The sequence below is a fragment of the Rhamphochromis longiceps genome, linkage group LG1, assembly GCF_057381845.1.
Source record: "Rhamphochromis longiceps isolate RC_006_pf linkage group LG1, R_longiceps_female_GT1.1, whole genome shotgun sequence".
Taxonomy (NCBI): domain Eukaryota; kingdom Metazoa; phylum Chordata; class Actinopteri; order Cichliformes; family Cichlidae; genus Rhamphochromis; species Rhamphochromis longiceps.
Window position 1 is genome coordinate 25,621,153 of NC_140557.1, and position 20,600 is coordinate 25,641,752.

At 42.4% G+C, this 20,600-nt stretch overlaps 1 protein-coding gene across 2 annotated transcripts; it reads right to left on the reverse strand.

Annotated features, from left to right (window-relative positions):
• Positions 1 to 1,417: 1,417 nt before the first annotated feature.
• tmem255b (transmembrane protein 255B) lies at positions 1,418 to 20,028 on the reverse strand. 2 transcript variants are annotated; one of them, XM_085411478.1, is made up of 9 exons: positions 19,750 to 20,028; positions 18,898 to 19,040; positions 18,717 to 18,779; positions 6,154 to 6,243; positions 5,169 to 5,249; positions 4,271 to 4,356; positions 3,493 to 3,652; positions 3,076 to 3,219; positions 1,418 to 2,770 (listed from the first exon to the last, which is right to left on the reverse strand). In XM_085411478.1, exons 1-9 carry the CDS (start codon positions 19,811 to 19,813, stop codon positions 2,525 to 2,527), a joined length of 1,077 nt encoding a protein of 358 aa, XP_085267604.1. In that variant the 5' UTR covers positions 19,814 to 20,028; the 3' UTR covers positions 1,418 to 2,524. The 2 variants fall into 2 exon arrangements, with proteins under 2 accessions (XP_085267604.1, XP_085267601.1); XM_085411475.1 differs by having other exon boundaries at positions 3,076 to 3,222.
• Positions 20,029 to 20,600: the final 572 nt, after the last annotated feature.

The following is a 20,600-nucleotide window of genomic DNA, read 5'->3' on the forward strand; positions in this document are numbered from 1 at the left end:
TAACTTCCCTCAGCAGTGAAAATCCTATTTAAAAAAAAAAAAAATTAAAATAAAATAAAAGCAGCTGTATGAAAGTCACTGAGTGAAGTTGTGTTTTGAAAAACAAAAACACATCCGTGCACCTTGTGCTTCTGTTTCCGATGCTCTCGACTGTTGCGGCATAGCTTAAGCTGTGATGGAGCTCAATATTATGCTTTAATACGGAACCTCCGCCTTAGAGGCAGGGTGACCTTGAAAAGAGAAGAGCTAAAACATTCTTTTAGACGGAGGATAACCTGAGGGGCTGCATCAGGGGTCTCAAACCTGTGATTCTAGAGCCACATGTGATTGTTTTGCCCTACTTTACAGTGGCTTTGCCATTGGACTATTTTTAAAGTTGTTAAACTGCTGTATGTTTCAGTTACTGTCAAAGTAGGCTGCTTTTAATGTAATTAATTTTCTCCCAGAGACCATTTGCAGTATAGTAAATGGATTGGTGCTTATATATAATGTACTAACAAGTGAACGCAGTGGAAGTAGTACTTTAAAGGAGCTCATGAATGAAGAAAAGAGTGGATGGATGGATGGATGGAGGTTAGTGAATCAGAAAGTGCAGATGATTAGTGAGGATGAAGGCAGGGCACCTATGAAGAGTGGAAGATGGTCCAGATGACATACCTGTGGAGGTAATGAAGATGTGTAGAGGGCAGTGGACTTTTTGATCACTGAATTATGTGAGGCCTGCTATGATGTCTGGTTTGTAGACAGTGACACTGGGGGGAAAAAGAGGTGGTGGAGGTAACAGAGCTGAAGATGTAAAGGTTTTGATTGAAATGACCAGGAGGGACAGGAGTAGAAATGAGAAGACATGGTTATAATCGACAAGGGAGCTACCAGGCATGAGGAAAAGAGGAAGGAATAATACAAATAAAGGGACACTTTTGTCTGTGCTTTCAAACATTCGCAACTGAGGTTTAGTATCTTACCCATGGATACTTTGGCATGCAGACTGGAGTAGCCTGAGATCAATCCATGATCTCCTGATTGGAAGACAACCTGCTTTATCACATGAACATTCACCTGTAGCTAGTCTACTTCAAAGTAATCTTAAACATCTCTTTCAATTCTCCTGTTTGTAAGAAAAATAGGTTTGGTGTTTTTTTGTTTTTTGTTTTTTTGTTTTTTTTTTAATATCATGTGATAAATTAAACAAAAACAACTGTAACTGCAGCCCACTACAAAATAGTCACTTGTGTTAAAATCTTTTAGTATTTTATACCTGGAAGAAACACTGATGCCTAACAGGCTGTGTCAGCTTTATTAGAGAGTTCCAATATAGTTTGTGGCTCCATTCAGAATCCACTCAGAAATTTATATTTGGGCCTCGAATATTAAAAACATGGGTTATTATGGCTAAACTACCTAAAGTGGAGCTGGGAATGACCACAGTAGGTTCACTCTACAGTTTAATAACAGCAGTCACTACAAGCAAATATATCACTGAAAAAAGCAGAACTACAGCGCAGCACACTGGGTTATGCAGAGCTGTGCTTTATTGCTTATGAATGTAACAAGATGATGAGACTATGAAGTTACACGGTCTGCCTTTGAGGTGAAAAAAAACCTAACAGAAGCACTGAAAAAAAGTTCAACATTTTGGAAAAAATAAACTTATTTGCTTTTCCGATGAGTGAAGGCCAAAACAGGAAAACCTGAAACCCGTTTGCCTGGATTTGTTTGAAAAGTGGAGGACAGACATTACACAAAGTCTTTGAAGACCCGTTTTCAGACTCTCTGCCTCGGATATTACAGCAAATAAACGTATTTTTGTCAGTGTTGAACTCCTTCAAAGGTGAAGTTTTTTTCAATATAAAGCCCTTACTATGCATTTTTTACAGGTCCAGCAGTCCCATGCATCGATCACTAACTCAGAGGTCATATCGACTGTAAAGTGCACATTAAATGAATCACACAAACATAATTAAATAACAGCTACATGAACATAATTTACTCTCAGGAAAGCCCTTTGAACTGTACAGTATAATGAGACGATACACAGGACGACTTGCAACTTAGAACAGAAACCAGACCACAGTCAGTATTTAAACTCAGTTTGAAGCCCTCCAAAGGCCAGTCTTAGGCTTAAAAGAATCTTTGACATCTTGAGAAATTTTGCTTATTCACTTTCACTTCACAATTTTTGTCTTTTTTAAGAGAAAACTTGTTAATAATCGAGCAGATTCAGAGGTGCTGGTACTTTTCCCTCATTTCTGGTCTTTTTGCTGCCGTGCAGAGCTTCAGAGCTGTGTGGTACTGAGTGAATAAGCAAGTTTCCTTTGATGGCTACATATTAAAAGGACTCATGTCTACATATTAAACACTACATAACCATAAATCTCTGTCTGACTTCACTTGAAACCTATTAGACACACGTGAAACGCAGCATTTAAATCATTGAAATCTCTGTCTCTGAAATGTTTTGTGCTACAGTCAGTCTGACCAGGTGAAGGTGTTTGCAGCACGCTCTCCATATTTGTCTAAAGTCTCAGCAGGCGTAAGGTGGAGGTTTCTCAAAGGCGCTGTAGGAGGATGCATAGAGCACCGGAGCGTTGGGGGTCAGCATGTAGCCTCCTGGGTCCTGGGTGGCTCCCTGAGGCTGTGGCTGGGGGAGAACCTGAGAGGGCAGCTGGCTCTGGTTCTCCTCAGACGGGCAGGAGGAGGGGGAGGAGACAGGGCCTCCCCCAGGAGGGAGCATCTGGGGAGTAGCAGGTGCCTGGTGGTTGGTGTTATGCTGTGGGAGAGGAGGAGAAACAGGAAGTGGTTGGCTGCAAAGGCATGTGGAAGTTCAGCCAAAGAGATATCAAATATCAGCAAAGATCAGTCCTGAGCCATCGATCAGAAATACGTAACCAGTGCAAAACATCTGCTGCGACTCTGTTATGAGCTACAGCTGTGCTTTCAGCTCATGTGTAACAGGCATTAGTTCACTTCCATCACCAGCTGTTTTGATACTAGAGTGCTAGTAGGCAGGAATGTACACTCAGTAGCGAGTGCATCTCCCTGTATTTCACTCTTAGTTTTGGCCTCAGCTCCTACCTGCATGGATACTGGGTAGTTGGGGTAGGCGGGCAGAGCCTGCCCAGACGGACAGAAGTTGGGGTAGGTGAGCATGTGCTGGGTCGGGTTGTACAGGATGTGAGGTGCTGGCGTTGGGCTGGGAGCGATCTGAGGAGCAGGCTTCTGCTGGAGGAAAGGGTAAAACATGCTTTATGTAAAGAGATCACTAAAAACAAGCTGCTGTTAAAATAACCGGTTAACACACATTTACACAGATGCAGGAACACATCAGGAAGTTTAAACTGCTCAAAGTTGATGCGTTTATTTAACCAAATAAGCATGTAGCCAATCATAGCATGTGACTGCTTCTAAACTCTCTGAATTCAAAGTTTTGGGTTTCTGTTTTTTTGGGAGGGAGTGGGGGCAGAGTGAGTTAAATCCTCTTGGACTCCTCACCACGATATCCTTGTACGCGCCGAGGATGGCGGCGGTGATGATGCCCAGGAACAAGCTGATCACGTTGAGCACCACCGAGGTCCACATCAGGCGGTACAGCTGGACCACATCCCAGCAGCCGCTGACCCCGGTGAACTCGTAGTAGTGTGAGGAGTACAGGCTGGAAGATAAGGACAAGTTGTGACATGGCAGGAAAATCGCAGGTGTAACTTATTTAAGTTCTGCTTTATGGCTCTTATTGTAGTTTCCATTTCACATCCCAGACTGTTTTATCCCAAACCTTCCAGGATGGCAAGAAAACAAAGAGTCTCCTACACCATCCATCACTTTTTCTTGCTTTATTATTTCCAGACAGCCTTTTATCGGCTTATGACTGAGTGGTAACGCGGTCAAAGGCACAGGGAGAATGTTTTGAAAGCGCTTTCTCTTGTGTGTGTGTGTGCGTGTGCGTGTGTGCGTGTGTGTGTGTGTGTGTGTTAGGCTAAAATATCCAAGATTTAAGAGCTGGCTGTCATACAAGAAAGAGCTGAAATTTCCAGGGTTTCTCTGAGCTCTTTCTCATGTCTGGGATGCTATTTTCCTGCTGCTCTCTGGCCTCTATGTTATTATTAGAAGACTATAAGCTCATAACTGGAAAACAGAAAAAAAAGTGGTTGGCCGGTATTCTAACATGGCCTGCAGAAAAGCTCCTCTGAAACTAAACTGGAGAGAAATGGTTAATTAACACAAACCTGTGTTGTGTTATGGCCTGCAGACCTGCAGTTTGAGTTTGTCTCACCTCTCGCAGTTATACAGGTAGCAACAGTAGCAGGTGTTGCTCCTCACTTTCAGCTTGCATGACTTCTCAAAAGAGTGGCACATCACCTGCAGCTCCAGAGAGTGGATAAATTAGAGAGAGATGGGTTAGATGCAGATGCAGAAACCAGATAAACAAGAACTGCATGGACCAATAACCAAACACACACACACACAAAGTTGTCAACATATTGCTTCCACAGCATCTACGTTCTTTTTATTTGATTTGCAGAGGGAGACGGAAAGCTGTTGCTTTCAGTGAGCCAGTAAATCTGTGTAGTAACATCATTTGACCACTAGGTGTCACAGCACCCTTTGCAAAAGTTTAAACTGAGCATTAAAAGGTTTGTCAGAGCACACAATCAGTACTGTGGTATATTCTTTAAAGCAGAGGTGTCAAACATAAGGCTGGGGGGCTCAGAACAGGCCCAGCAAAGACTTTAATCTGGTCACTATTGGAAAATGTGAAAGTAGGCGTACATTTTTAATTGTATTTTTATAAGTTTGTCCTACTGAGGAAGACCTCCCCCACTTCCATTCATACTACACCAAAGTCATGTAGTAATAGATAAACATTTGAATTACAGATAAATGCTGTTTTTTCACTATCTGCTATAGGAATTTCACCACGTGTACACAGTAAAGTAAATAAAAAAATCAAGTAAATAAGAGCTATGAAAACATTTTTTACACATTTATTTGTGTTTTTTAAGCTCAGAGAGCTGTGCTGGGAGATTTCCTTCATTGCCTACAGCAGCGTTTATTTCTCATGTAGAAAAACTGAGGCGCACTCTTGAGATGACACTTTATTAAATGTGTATTTAAACTTCTTCACACTGACAGAAAGAGGGGCACAGGGTTTACACATATATCAGAATCACCTCAGTGTAGTAGCTGTCGTAGGCGTAGCCAGATCCACTGGGGTGAAAGTCACACATGCCCTTCTGCATACGCGTAATGTCCTGAAAAAGAGAGCCGTTACACATCCATCCTGATCACATCCTCCGCAACCCTGCTGCAGCGCACCGTCCGGTCTACCCGGTGCACAAAACCCACCTCGTTCAATAAAACCCTTACTGAACTTTATGCAACGTGAAGGCTAATAAAATCATTCTTACTGTCCAGAGCTTGACTGTGCAATAAATGTGACTTTTACAGTCATGAGATCACAAAATGAATATATCTGCAGAGGTCTGATAAGCACCCGGGGATCGATAACGGGGACGGGGTCCAGCTTTGAAACTCTCATTAGGAAGTAGAGGCTCCTTACACAAATAACTGCGAGAAATACTTTATAAAAGGGGATAATTCCCCTGTAAATGAATGGAATTTAAATGTGTTTTATTTGAAATTAAAATGTAATTAGGATGATCACAGTTGGTGAGGAAGAACATTTCTATTTAATGTAATTCTATGTAGTTACTTCTTTGTTTCCTATAAAAACCTGACTGGTTACTCTGTTGTTCTAGTGTTTCTACCTTTAAACAGGTGTAGGCAAATATAATTACAATGTAATTTCAAATAAAATACATTGAAATTACACCTTTAGTTGTGAAGTGTTACCAAAATGCACACAAGCTAAACTCTACACTCTGATTTAACCTGTGAGAGTGTTTGGTGATCACATCCCAGCTGATTTATTGTTGTCATCAAAGTTTCTGTGACACAAAGAATTTAATCAGGCCTGGTATCCTGAAAGTTTGACAGCTTTTCATGTCGCACAGCAGCTCGCTGCAGGGTGAGATTAGTTGGTCTACCTTGCACCCACACGTTTCTTGATCTGACCTTTTGATCTCAGCATGTGTGGTTAAACCCCGTCTGTGAGGATGCCTGCTTGAGTTTATGTCAAATAGAAGTGATACTTACAATAAAGTCTGAAGCAATTATCCCATCGACGATGGCACAGAAGCAGGCAACGATGACTCCGACACTGATGAAGATTATCGAGGACACCAGCTTAAAGAGAAGCGAAGGGAGGAAAGCACAGAGGAGAGTCACGAGACACGATTTAGTAAAACAGAAATAAGAAGTAAGTCAAAAACAAAACTATCAGAGCAGGTGCAGCTTGTGTTTTTGTGTTATTTGCATGCATGTATATCTAAATAAAAGCAAAAACAAGATTTTATAAACTCAACACACAGACACACACACATATTTAAGCTTGGCATGTCTGCTGATTGACTGCAGGGCAATAAAGGCAATGTAGAGACTCTCGCTCTGCCAGCACAGAGGAGCTTTGTGGCTGATTTACAGGCGAAGAAGCAACACGCAGGACAGAGCAAGGTCAGTCCAATTCTCCCACACACGCAGACACACACACATATTCGTCTTCACATCTTTGTGAGGACATCAAATTGACATAATGCTTCCCCTAATTAACCATCAGAAAACAAAGCCGAATCCTAAACTCAAATTTGTACTTCTCAGACAAACTGAACAATGCAGCGCACACGTGGGTCTCCTATAAGGCTTCTTCTGTTAGATAAAATCATTTTCTAATATCACACACGCACACAGCCCAGCAGACCCAGCTGGCTGATCACAGATGTCTGATCATAAACTTTATCATCGAGCATTGGTTACTGTCTGTTCAATCGCTCCTCCAGGACTGAACCTCCTGCACAGAAACACAGTTTCTCTCTCTCTCTGGTAGTTGTAGTTTGAGACCAAAAAGCAAGAAAAAAATAAAAATATTTTTGTAGCTTATTATAATCTGGCATCAGTGGCTTACTGTTTTACAGAGGGCAACAAGTACAGACATAGATGGAAAAACAGTATATAAATGAATATAAAATATAGTTTGTGCAGTTCTAACAAGCTGGAAGTTGTTATGATCGCCGTCTTTTGTCTTCCAATTGTTCAGTTTTTGGTTAGTCGCACTTTAGAAGTCATCTTGTTGGCACAAAAATACTATTTATGCCTGTGAACATTTTTTTATAGATTCAGTTTAAGGAAATCAGAACAAACTGTGTGTTTTTATGACAGGCTGCTAGTAAAAACATGTCTAAAGACTATGTAAAAGGGGATCTTTGCTAGCTTGTCTGTTAGTTTGAAAAAGATTGAATTTGCATTTAGAAAATGACAGAAGAAAATGGAAACAGTTGGTGGGGGGACCACTTCTATAAAAACGGCCATTTCTTTGTTCACCCAGTTCAGGGTGAACACGCTAGCGTTAGCTTTAAAGCTGCTGAGACAACATTCATTGGGATGAACGTGCAAGCTGATCCAGAGGTTAGCTGATCCACAATCGCAGCAGATTTATGAACTGAAAACTGAGGCTGGATCTAAATGAAGGAATCGTTAGAGGAGGAACCTTTCACAACCACAGAAACAAGTATGGGGTCTGTAACTTGGACCCTGTAGATCGTGATGGTCACAACAATCAGCTCCAGGTATTAAAACAGGATGTTGTTTTGTGTTCTTTCTTTTCCATAAATCATCAAACTCTTTTAGCAAAACAGGTTTGCGGATGATTACACTGTCCCGTTTATTTGGGGAAAAATGGATACGAAGGCATATTAATTCTGAGCTTTTCCTGAGCAAAGTGAAATAAGAGGCAGGCTGAGAATATAAGCTTTTCTGGGTGGGTTTTATCTGCCACTGGTCCAGACTCTCTGCTTCATTAGCGGTTTAAATGGCTCCGCTTTTATGGGCTGCAAGTGGGAGATGAGGCCAACGGCAGAGACAATAGAGCCTGACAACTGCATTACTTCACATTACCTTAGCACCAGCTGCCAGCGCATAAAATATCCATGCCACCCAAACCTCCCCTGATACTGAAAAATCAAATAGTGTAAAAGATTAAAGACACGCGGCATACTGTAGATGGTTTTCTACTCTCAGGAGCCGCTTTGGGGAAGAAACATTAAAAAGATGGGAAAGTAATTCAGTCGAATCCTTTTACTGACATGCAACTGTAAAGTGTGAAGTAATTTACTTCATTACCGTATCTCTGAATTTAATCTGCTACATTTTAAAGCAGTTTTTTTTAATTCTACATGAAAACAGTCAAAGGCGCGTCAAGCACCTCTGTAAGATTTATTCTGATAGTGCTCAGAACGTTAAGCCTTTTCTCTAATCCTCGTTCATTTACACAATGTTTGGGAAGAGCTGATCTACAGGGAGTGCAGAATTATTAGGCAAGTTGTATTTTTGAGGAATAATTTTATTATTGAACAACAACCATGTTCTCAATGAACCCAAAAAACTCATTAATATCAAAGCTGAATGTTTTTGGAAGTAGTTTTTAGTTTGTTTTTAGTTTTAGCTATTTTAGGGGGATATCTGTGTGTGCAGGTGACTATTACTGTGCATAATTATTAGGCAACTTAACAAAAAACAAATATATACCCATTTCAATTATTTATTTTTACCAGTGAAACCAATATAACATCTCCACATTCACAAATATACATTTCTGACATTCAAAAACAAAACAAATCAGCGACCAATATAGCCACCTTTCTTTGCAAGGACACTCAAAAGCCTGCCATCCATGGATTCTGTCAGTGTTTTGATCTGTTCACCATCAACATTGCGTGCAGCAGCAACCACAGCCTCCCAGACACTGTTCAGAGAGGTGTACTGTTTTCCCTCCTTGTAAATCTCACATTTGATGATGGACCACAGGTTCTCAATGGGGTTCAGATCAGGTGAACAAGGTGGCCATGTCATTAGTTTTTCTTCTTTTATACCCTTTCTTGCCAGCCACGCTGTGGAGTACTTGGACGCGTGTGATGGAGCATTGTCCTGCATGAAAATCATGTTTTTCTTGAAGGATGCAGACTTCTTCCTGTACCACTGCTTGAAGAAGGTGTCTTCCAGAAACTGGCAGTAGGACTGGGAGTTGAGCTCCATCCTCAACCCGAAAAGGCCCCACAAGCTCATCTTTGACGATACCAGCCCAAACCAGTACTCCACCTCCACCTTGCTGGCGTCTGAGTCGGACTGGAGCTCTCTGCCCTTTACCAATCCAGCCACGGGCCAATCCATCTGGCCCATCAAGACTCACTCTCATTTCATCAGTCCATAAAACCTTAGAAAAATCAGTCTCGAGATATTTCTTGGCCCAGTCTTGACGTTTCAGCTTGTGTGTCTTGTTCAGTGGTGGTCGTCTTTCAGCCTTTCTTACCTTGGCCATGTCTCTGAGTATTGCACACCTTGTGCTTTTGGGCACTCCAGTGATGTTGCAGCTCTGAAATATGGCCAAACTGGTGGCAAGTGGCATCTTAGCAGCTGCACGCTTGACTTTTCTCAGTTCATGGGCAGTTATTTGGCGCCTTGGTTTTTCCACACGCTTCTTGCGACCCTGTTGACTATTTTGAATGAAACGCTTGATTGTTCGATGATCACGCTTCAGAAGCTTTGCAATTTTGAGACTGCTGCATCCCTCTGCAAGATATCTCACTATTTTTGACTTTTCTGAGCCTGTCAAGTCCTTCTTTTGACCCATTTTGCCAAAGGAAAGGACGTTGCCTAATAATTATGCACACCTGATATAGGGTGTTGATGTCATTAGACCACACCCCTTCTCATGACAGAGATGCACATCACCTAATATGCTTAATTGGTAGTAGGCTTTCGAGCCTATACAGCTTGGAGTAAGACAACATGCATGAAGAGGATGATGTGGACAAAATACTCATTTGCCTAATAATTCTGCACTCCCTGTACATTATCAACAGTACAGTTACTCTATAGAGTGAATACACTACCTGCCCAATCTCCGGTTCCACACCTTCTTTCACCTGATGGACATCAGTTATTTTTTCATTCATTCATTGCATAGCCACACACACACACACACACACACACACACACACACACACACACACACACACACACACACACACACACACACACACACACACACACAAAACTATGGTTTGTTACATCGAATGTGCATGGAGCTGGCTCCAGACGAGGATGCCTAGATTACTTGTTTTTGGGGGCAATCAACTTGGTCAGACTGGACTATTTGAAGAAATGAACAGGCTCAGTACAGCTGGAACTAAACCCAGTTAAATATTTAGCTATTGTTTATTCTAAGCTCACAGATTTAGCTAAATTAAACCACATCCCACTTTTAAAGAAAGTCAAATACGATCTAGCTAGATGGAAGTCACTACCCATATCACTCATGGGAAGGGTCGTTTCAATAAAAATAATGGTTTTGCCAAGAATCAGTCATTTATCCTCAATGATCCAGAGTAAACCTTCACCCTTTGGAAAGATGAAGCCCCATGTATTAGCTTAAAAACACTACAGAAGACCAAGGATAGAGGAGGACAAGGTCTGCCTAACTTTCACCACTTCATCTTAGCCAACAGGCTACAATACAGCTCAGGACAGCATCATTGACAGCATGGTGGGAGTTTTAAAAAAAATGACTGAGTCTTTAAATGACTAGAAATCCCAGTCTCCAATTAATACAATACAAAATCACGAACAGAGTGCACTACACAGGTCGATGGATGTTCATGATGGGTTTTATGTCATCTAACACCTGCTCACGCTGTCAAGGGAAAACACCTGACAATTACATCCGTGCTCTTTGGTTCCGTCCACCTGTTCATGTTTTGGTGCTGGATATGTGAAACCCATCAAAGTGCTCCAGCCTCCCCTTCAGTTTGCTTTTCTGGCGACTTAGATGATGTCATTATGGAGATGAACACAGTCCGCCTTATGCATTTCTAAGAAGACCTCATGAACTGGAAAAATAAAAATAATCTTAGCATTAACCAATATAGAGGGGGTAAGGGCTTGGGGCGTCTGGAGGTTTGCTAGGTGTAGGTCCCCTCCATGCCTTCCTCAGGTCCTGGAGGGCGGGGCTGTGGCTTCCCACACCCACTGTTAGACACTTACATGGAGAAACCTCATGAACACAAGTGCTAACGTATACCGGTACCCAGACACACACTATCTTGGGCTGCTGCTGCCTCTAAAAATATCTTGTATTATTAGTACTGTGTGCTTCTCAGTAACAATGTCATTGTTATTTATGTTGGTTGTTGCCGTGGTTTCTCTGCTGTTTGAAGCAGATTCTCAGTGTTTTCTCTCTCTCATCTTCTTCTTCTCCTCTATTTTTCTCTCCCTGTCTTTCTATTAACTTTCCTTCCAGCTTCTCTTTCTTTCATATCCCCTGGTCTTGTCCATTGTGGTTGTAACAATCCAAAGTAAAAAATCCAAATAAAGTCCCAATAAAATAGAGCTATCAAGTGGACCATTATAGCGAATGCCATTACGCTCAACTTGTGAAAGTAAATCTGTTTGGCATTTTCTGGCCTTCTGATTGCTAAACTGCTGGACAGGACAGGGAAAAAAGAAGAAGAAAGAAACACAGAGAGGAACCACCCCCCCCCCCCCCCCCCCCCCCCAACACACACACACACACACACACACACACACACACACTAATAACATAAAATGAGGAATTTTACAACCTGGGTAAAGATACCTATCAGGTTATGTAAGCAAAGTCGCTGACCTCTGCAAGGACTTCCTCCCCTGCTCAGTGGTCCAGCGTGCTATCATGTCACCAGCTGAACACACCGCTATTAAGAAGCAATCGTCCCCCGGCCAGTTGGGTAAAATACGACCCTTTAAAGGCCCGCCGCTCCTCTCTCGGAAGCTGCAAGGTGACCATGAGGACGGCAGCGTGTGAGATACCGGCAGTGCCTATGGGAGAGGCCACCGGGGTAACGAACACGAGCCACGTGAAGCGTGTGGTCATAAAGAAACATTACAGGGTCTGAGGGCAGTGAAGCCTGTTATCACACTGGATGTGTGAGAGCAGATAGAAGTGGAGGGTTTTTTTACAGACAGATTTTCACGCTTCACAGTCCGTCACAAAGGACAAAATGAAACGTGGCTGGACGAGTCATTAACATTTGTAAAGCTTTATTCAACAAATAGACAGAGAGAGCTTTCCCTTTAGCTTACTTTGAATTAGATCACGAGGAAAAGGGATCAACAGTTGGACAGAAACGGGAGAGAAGACGCATAAAATGAACAGGGAAAGAAGGCACAGGTGAGGTCAGTCAGACACTAACAGGGGTGGGAAGATCAACCTTCAAAACTGGAAAACCGGAAAAGTATGTGCGTTTATTGCACCCAAAGTGTCAGACCTCCAACCAGGTGGCTTTTTGCCACATTTTTAAAGATGAGTCCGAAAAGGTCCTAATGTAGACTATAGCAGATTCTCAGCTACATAAATAAATAAAGACACACATGTTTATATTGTGTGAGCCTTTTATATTCACTTAGTGTTTTTTAATATTTGTTCTTTCTTTGCCTCATAGATATTCTGTAATTTGCTCGTCTCACTGCTGTTGTTTTATTGTTGTCTTTATTCTGTGATAAAGCAGTTAGCTGTGCATGTTTGATTTAGCTGTTTTTGCCCTTCCTCACAAAACCACAGACAGCTCTGTGTCCTTGTCTAATTTTCCAAATTTTGACATGGAAGTTTCAAAGTTTGCTAGAAACATTCCTCTGAGATTTTGGTCCATGTCAACATCTCAGCATCACAAAGTTGCTGCAAGTGTGTCAGCTGCACATCTATGATGGGAATCTCACATTCCACCACATCCTAAAGCTGCTCTATTGCAGCGGTCCCCAACCTTTTTTGTGCCACGGACCGGTTTATGCCTGACAATATTTTCACCGACCGGCCTTTGAGGTGTCGCGGATAAATACAACAAAATAAAACTAGTACCGGTACCGAAAAAAAGAAGATTTATTCATAACACACGTGAAAAGACCCAGGAAAACCGAGTTAACGATAAAAACGATAACAAAATAACGCTGAAAACCGATAAAACCCCTGAAAACCATACATTTCACACCTGAGTCTCAACTCTCGCGGCCCGGTACCAAACGACTCACGGACCGGTCCGAGGCCCGGGGGTTGAGGACCGCTGCTCTATTGGACCGAGATCTGGTGACTGTGGAGGCCATTTGAGTCCAGTGAACTCATTGTGATGTTCAAGAAATCAGTTTGAGCTAATGTGAGCTCTACAACACAGCGTGTTATCCTGGTGGAAGCAGAAGATGGGTACACTGTGCTCACAAAGGGATGGCCATGTCAGGTAGGCTGTAACGTTTAAGCAATGCTCATTTTGAGCTCAGGGGCCCAAAATGTGCCATGAAAATTTGCCCTAGCAGCCAGAACTGCTGATACGAGGCAGGGTGGATCCCTGCTTTCATGCTGTTTATGCAAAATTCTGACTTTTCCATCTGAATGTTGAAAAAGAAATTGAGACTCAGACAGACCAGGCAATTTTTTTCCAATCCTCTGTTGTCCAACTTTGGTGGGCCTTGTTCATTTTATCTGACAGGACCACCCAGTGTTGTCTGCTGCAGCTGTAGAACTTCACTAGGTCATCTTGATCATGTCTACATGCCTAAATGCTTTGAGTTTCTACCACGAGATTGGCTTAATAGATACTTGCATTAAAGAAAGTTAAGCAGGCATAGGTCTGTGTATTTTCTATATAATACTTTTTTGGTCACTTTTACCACTTATCATTTGTTGTTATTTTTATTTAGTATGTCAACCTCACCTGAGAATTCTAATGTGCATAAAAACTGCTATAAAATTTCATTTTAGCTGCTTTGATTTGGGTGGGCCTGATCTCTGATAACAACGAGACGGCCTACCTGAAGGAGATTAGGAATCTGGAGAACTGGTGCCAGAGGAACAACCTCCTTCTAAACGTCAGTAAGACAAAGGAGCTGATAGTGGACTTCAGCACTAAGCAGGAGAGGAACTACCAGACCCCCGTCATCAACGAGTGCCCAGTGGAGAGAGTGGACAGCTTCAAATACCTCGGAGTTCACATCACGCAGGACCTGTCATGGTCCTGTCACATCAACACCGTGGTGAAAAAGGCCCGACAGCGTCTCTACCACCTCAGACGCTTGAGAGACTTCCAACTGCCCTCCAAGGTGCTCAGGAACTTTTACTCGTGCACCATAGAGAGCATCCTGACGGGAAACATCTCAACCTGGTTCGGGAACAGGCAGGACAGACGAGCTCTACAGAGGGTTGTGCGATCAGCTGAGCGCACCATCCACTCCGAGCTCCCTGACCTGCACTCAATCTACAGCAGGCGGTGCTGGACCAAGGCCAGGAAGATCGTGAAGGACCTCAGCCATCCCAACAATGGACTGTTCTCTCTGTTGAGGTCAGGAAAGCGATTCCGCTCCCTGAAGACCAACACAGAGAGACTGAGGAGGAGCTTCTTCCCGCAGGCGATACGGTCTCTCAATCACACCACCACACAGTACTGACCCACACATATGGTTCTTACACACACACTGGACTTTCTGGACATTGTTTTTGCACAACACTGGTCACTATATTCTTCATTTCCGGTTAATACTTGTACAGCTGCTGTTATTGTGTATATATTTATTTATATTTAGATTTCTTCATACATTCTTATATAGTTCTATATTGTGTATTGTGTATTTTGTTGTACAGTTATTTTATTTTCAACTTTAATTTATATATTTTATCTTATTCTTTCCCAGTTATTCCTTCTTAGTTAAATTTACCCTTTTTAATTTTTCATATTTATTTCCTATCTTATTCATAGCCTTTTCCTTTTTTTGTTTTCTTTAGGTCACGAGCAGTTGTCCAAGCATTTCACTACATATCGTACTGTGTATGACTGTGTACGTGACAAATAAAAATTTGAATTTGAATTGATTTGATTTGATTTTACAAACCTTCATTCAAACAGGAAACTTCTGTTTGACTGCAGTAGATGAGCTTATCACTTCTCTTCAAACCACATCAAAATCTTCATCTGCTGTTGTATGAAGTCAAAGGACCAAAAGCGTTGGCCAACCCAGGAAGCGAGGCAGGCTCCGGTGCTCTCAGGTGTCCGCGGCATTGTGGCACAGTTAGTTGTTCTTTAATGAGCGGCCTCGCTCTGCGAGCCAGCTCTCGTGTTACAGGACAAGCCTCAGATGCAAGAGGGAAGAAGATACCTACGTGAGAGCCGTGCCTTATAAGAGACACCGTAGACCAGCGATCACACCATTAAAGTTTAAAGCACAGAGCTGGGAGTGATGCCAGAGAGACAGAGACGGCAGCTTTCGGTGTCTTTCCTGCTGTCCACACATTTAAATCCACACAGTCTGAGAACTGAAACAACGAGGACTGCAGATCTTTATAAAGATTTTAAAAGCAGGTTTATACTGGACCCTGTGGGCCGTAAACACACACACACACACACACACACACACACACACACACACACACACACACACACACACACACACACACACACACACACACACACACACACGCACACACACAGATGCTACATTTCTTTACATATGTGAACAAGCACAAGGATATCTTGGTAGACCAGATCAGATACGATACACTGCAGAGCCAATGTGATCTGACCAGGTCCACGACACCTGGACAACACATGAAAAATTCACAGCACAGACACACAAACACACAGAAATTCAGGTGCAGTCATTCAGGGACAGGAAAAAAGAATCGATCTGTTTTAGGACACAGTTTACTTGAATCTAACTCACTTCCCTTTAGCACACGATCATTTGACAAATACGGCTGCTATAGCCAAACGTTTACCTGAGACCTGATGACCCGGAGGCCTAATTGAGTGCGTCATACACCCATTCACTCACTCACAAAGTCTGTTGGATCGTTTGCTTCTTGCTAAATTCATTGTTTGTTATACTACAGCGAGGGGGGCAGATTTCCTCACCTCCTATCTACAAAACCTTTATCTTTATTTGCACCCTGATTAGACAGGAGCTCCTTCACGCACCAGAAAAAACCAAAGAAATGAAATAAAAGGACACATCCAAACGCAGAAGCAATGTCTTTACAAAATCCGATGCCCTCATCTCAAATGCAGCTTTAATACACCCGTCATCAACCACGCCCGTACTCCTCCATTAATAAGAAAACCCTGTGTAATCAAATATTTGCTTTAGCTTCGACACCTTCTGTGGTTTGAAAACACCCTTATCATACCGAGTCTCTCAGAAACCAAACATGACAAAGGGTCATTTATCACCGTTGCCATTCAGTAATCTAGACCAGGATCCAATCAGCCTACATTCAGCTAGCTTTATCAACTTACGCACTTTTCCACACGCAGCACACTGAAATGTGAAATATTTTTATGCCTGTGGGGCCATAATTTCACGCCCCCGACTGGATTACAGTGCTTTAATCTTACAAGCACTTAGCTGAGCCCTCCTTCTCTTACCTCCACAACAACAGTGGCAACAACGCCAGCCGCTTATTTAGGCTCTAAAAAGATTTCAGAAGTCTAAATCAGGCGTAAGGGTGGGGGCGAGATGTGCCGCCGTGAGAACATGCTGCAGCTCGTCCAGAGGTCTGGAAGGGAAAGCAAACAGGACGCCGTCGAGGAGGAAGGAGATGAAGGCATGAATGATTTTAGTTGCAATATTTGAAATCGATGGTTGATTGGAGATCAACAGGGGGTAAAAAAAAAGGCAGATTTGGAGATGAATTTGATTTTTGATGGTGAGGAGGAGAGGGTGGAGTCCAGAATGACACATGGGCTGCTGACCTCGGGAAAATGATGAGACGTCAAAGAGGAGGTCCGGCACTTTCCAGAGCAGGAACAGTTTAGTTTTCTTGCTGTTCAGTTTGAGGAGCCTCAGAGAGACTGAAGGCTGACAGTCACTACCAAGGCTCTGCTTTGAATTTAAATACTGAGGAATTCCCCTGTGAGGGTTACAGAGCTACAACATCCAGCATGCCAGCCCGAATAACCTCTGTTATCCAGCGAAGCAGCTGAGAAAACTAATCAGACCTCAGCTCGACAGCTGGATGAGCTGAGCGTTAAAATCAGGACAAACTTGCAGGTGAAAAACGAGGAGTGGTACCTCACTGATGTCACACACTTAGTCTCATGCTGGGTTTCATGTGCTGTGAATGTGATCCTGACCGGCCGACTTAAATGTCACAGCGCAGCTTCTGGTTGCTGCTGGTCTTGAGGCAGCGTTGGCCTTGTTGGCAGCCGACACAAACAGCTCAGCGCTGTGGCCATTTTTAAAACCTCCTGATTCACATTCGAAATCCACTTTATGTACTGTGGAGTTTTTCAGAAGCTCTAATCTTTCTGTAGACAGGCCTACCTGTAATCACCACTCCTGAATCATTTAACATGATCGTTTCTTTGAGCACAGAGAGCCACTGTGAGGATATAATACCTGTGTCCCTGCCTCAAATAAAGGGGCGCTGTCAGCAACTGACCAATACTAACCCAATTTCTCTTCTTGTCACTGAAGTCCAGAGAAAAATATATTCACTTCCTCTCACCGCAAATCCTGTCACGCACACTAACCCGGGCACAAGGACCGAGGATGCATTAGGCCTCCCGTGAGTAATCCGATTTGCTTCGTGCTCATAAGAGCAAATTCCCACAAAACAGTTTAGGGAATTTGTAAAGTTTGTAACATAATCCTTTAATTTGTGATGTATATATATCCTGTTTTCCAGGAACAAAGCCTCATTTTTAGAGGATGAGTGTGATGGAGATTAAAAAGCTGACAGAAATCGCACAAAAAAAAAGGCTTCAGTGCAGCTTCACCTGCTTCACCCACATGTCTGTGATGAAGCCATACCGGTGCAAACTAGCAGCATGTGACTGAAGCTGACCAACTTCACATTTTACATAACTGAGCCAGATGTTCCCATACACCGAATAAATCACTCATATGTAAGATATCACCTGAGAGCAAACCCCCCAACAAGGCTGTGGTGATGTAAACACACATTAACTGATGCTTCTGTTTGAGGGTAAATATATGTAGACATGCACCATAATTTTAAGTACACTTGCAGCTCCTCCTTATGCAAATAATTTGGTTGTAATCAGCCAGTGATGCAGAAAATCCTCCAAAAACCTGTGCTAGATATCATTTCTTGAAATAGAGGTGTGGTTTAGGAGGTGGGGCAGGTCGTGTGCTAATTAGGTAGGTTAGTGGTTTGATCCCTGGCTGCTACAGTGTGCATGGCAGAGTACCCTTGGGCAAGATACTGAACTCTGAGTTGCTCCTGATGCATTCACAGGGTGTGAATATTGGATAGAAAACACTTTGACTCTGTTTTTGTTGACCTGTCCAGTTTACCCTGCCTCTGGTAACCATGAATTGGACAAGGGGAAGAAAATGGATGGATGGATATTGGTCACTTCATCTGAGGGATTTTTTTTTATGGGAGTAAAAACTTATACCTATATCAAACCAGAAATGTTATAACCAGTCAGTTTATTTTTTAAAGTTTCTGATTATTTGAGGTCTGATTTAAGAATATGGAGGTCTACATGGAGACAAACAGGTGTTGGAGGACAAGAATAACTGAAATCATCATCCGCATTTGAATCTGACAAGAGGAGCACACTCACCATAGGTCTGCGGTTTTCCACCAGGTGGATGCCAACAATACCCAGAAATGCTCCGAAACTCAACTGCAGGGCACAGAAAGCAGAAACTGTGAGTATACACGTGAAGGGTCTGAGAGAGGAGCAGAAATGTCTGTTTCATGACTGAGAGCACGTTAACTGAGTAAAGGTAACCGCCACTCACTATTATGCCCGGGTATAGTCCAACGACCGGCACGTTGTCGGTGCGAGTGGCCGAGATCAGACCTACGGTCAGCACCAGCAGACCCAGAGTGAGCAGAGAGATGGTCACCCACAGAGCAGTTCTCCTCCGACGATGGTACTGAGCTGCAGGGTGACAGAAAACCTCTTTTACATTCAAACACACTCAGGAAACATCTTTCACCCAACTCGCCTGATTGTGATGGTTTAGACTGCTGACTGTTGCAATCATGCAGCTGAAATGCCTCATGTTAATGTCAAGGCACCTTCATTTGTCTCTTTATTATTGTAGGTTTATCATTTGCAGCACATCTCATTTTTGAGATGTTTTTCTTTAGAAGGACATGCTCAGGAAATTTTTATTACACAGAAGGAAAACAATGAATGAACAGTAGAGTGAAAATTAAATGACAGTGCAGTAAAGCAGGATTTAAAAAAAGGAAAAGCATAAAACTATGTGAGTAAATCTATTTTTTCCTGAACTTGTCTCACATAAAGTCCCTTTTATCTGAGAATTAAACTCTGCAGGAGTTATCCAACCTTTTCCTCAGATATTTAACTACACATAAACGCTTCCTGGACAAATAATCCTAGATGAATAAATAAGATTATATATATCTATATCTATATATATATATATCTATATATATCTATATATCTATATATATATATATATATATATATATATATATATATATATATATATATATATATATATATATAGATATATATATATAAATCTAAAAGATAAAATAATATAAAAACCTTTAAGATAAAATAAATTAAAAGGTAACATTTTCAGGTCTGTTGACTGAGAAAGTGACTGTAGGTGTACCTGTTGGATCCAGAGGTTCAGGCGCAGTTTGCCGACTTATCTGCGGGGTTTCGGGCTGCTGCATGTTCACTCTGCGAGGATGGATCTGCCCTGAAACGAAGAGACAGATCAGGAGGATGGAGGCGATTCTCGCAGTGTTTTATTTCTCGACTTTTCTGTCTCTTTAAAACCGACTCCTCATCCCCTTCGAGGCTGCAGGTTCGCGCAGGTTTCTTGTTGTAATCCACTCAGTGTCCAGATGTGGGGTCTGATCACAGCTGACTGCCTCTGAGCTCACGAGGGCTCAACTTTACTTGAAGCCTTAAAAGGAGAGCGACACAGAGAGAGAGAGAGGCCAATCAGCTTCCTGTATTCACCTCGGTGATCAATTATTCAGTTATTGATCTTACATAAGTCGATATATATCTCCGATTTGATTTATGCTGAAAGTAATTACACGATCAAACTTTACGCACGATGTGATGCAACAGAGGGTTTGATGTATGCTTGCTGAGTGTTGATGTTTGCAGACGGATGGATCACACCTGGTCGGGATGCAGCGCACTTGCTGTAGATGTAAAAGAAATATAGGACTGCAGCGCCCTCCGTCGGCTAAGATTGGAATTAGCAACACACCTATGAGGTGAGGACACGTCGTGGGATGTTCTGGAAATTGTTGCCCATCCTGTTTGCCTGTCGGTTAAATATAAATAAGCTCATATGTAGGACATTAAAATTAGATTTTTCATGAAGGTAAATATGTTCAAAGACTCAAACATTTTTTTCCAGCTTATTAAATTCAGAGCCTATCCCAGCTGCCATATGGCGAGAGAGGCGGGCTTCACCCTGAACGGTCGCCAGTCTCTCGCAGG

What these genes read in the sequence shown, in the direction of transcription:
- tmem255b (XM_085411475.1), bottom strand. Translation starts at nt 19,813, where the DNA reads ATGCAGCAGCCCGAAACCCCGCAGATAAGTCGGCAAACTGCGCCTGAA. An exon ending in TAATTGCTTCAGACTTTATT is followed by an intron (nt 5,250 to 6,153) that starts GTAAGTATCACT and finishes TCTCTTTTTCAG; the next exon opens with GACATTACGCGTATGCAGAA. An exon ending in GCGCGTACAAGGATATCGTG is followed by an intron (nt 3,223 to 3,492) that starts GTGAGGAGTCCA and finishes CCTTTCCTCCAG; the next exon opens with CAGAAGCCTGCTCCTCAGAT.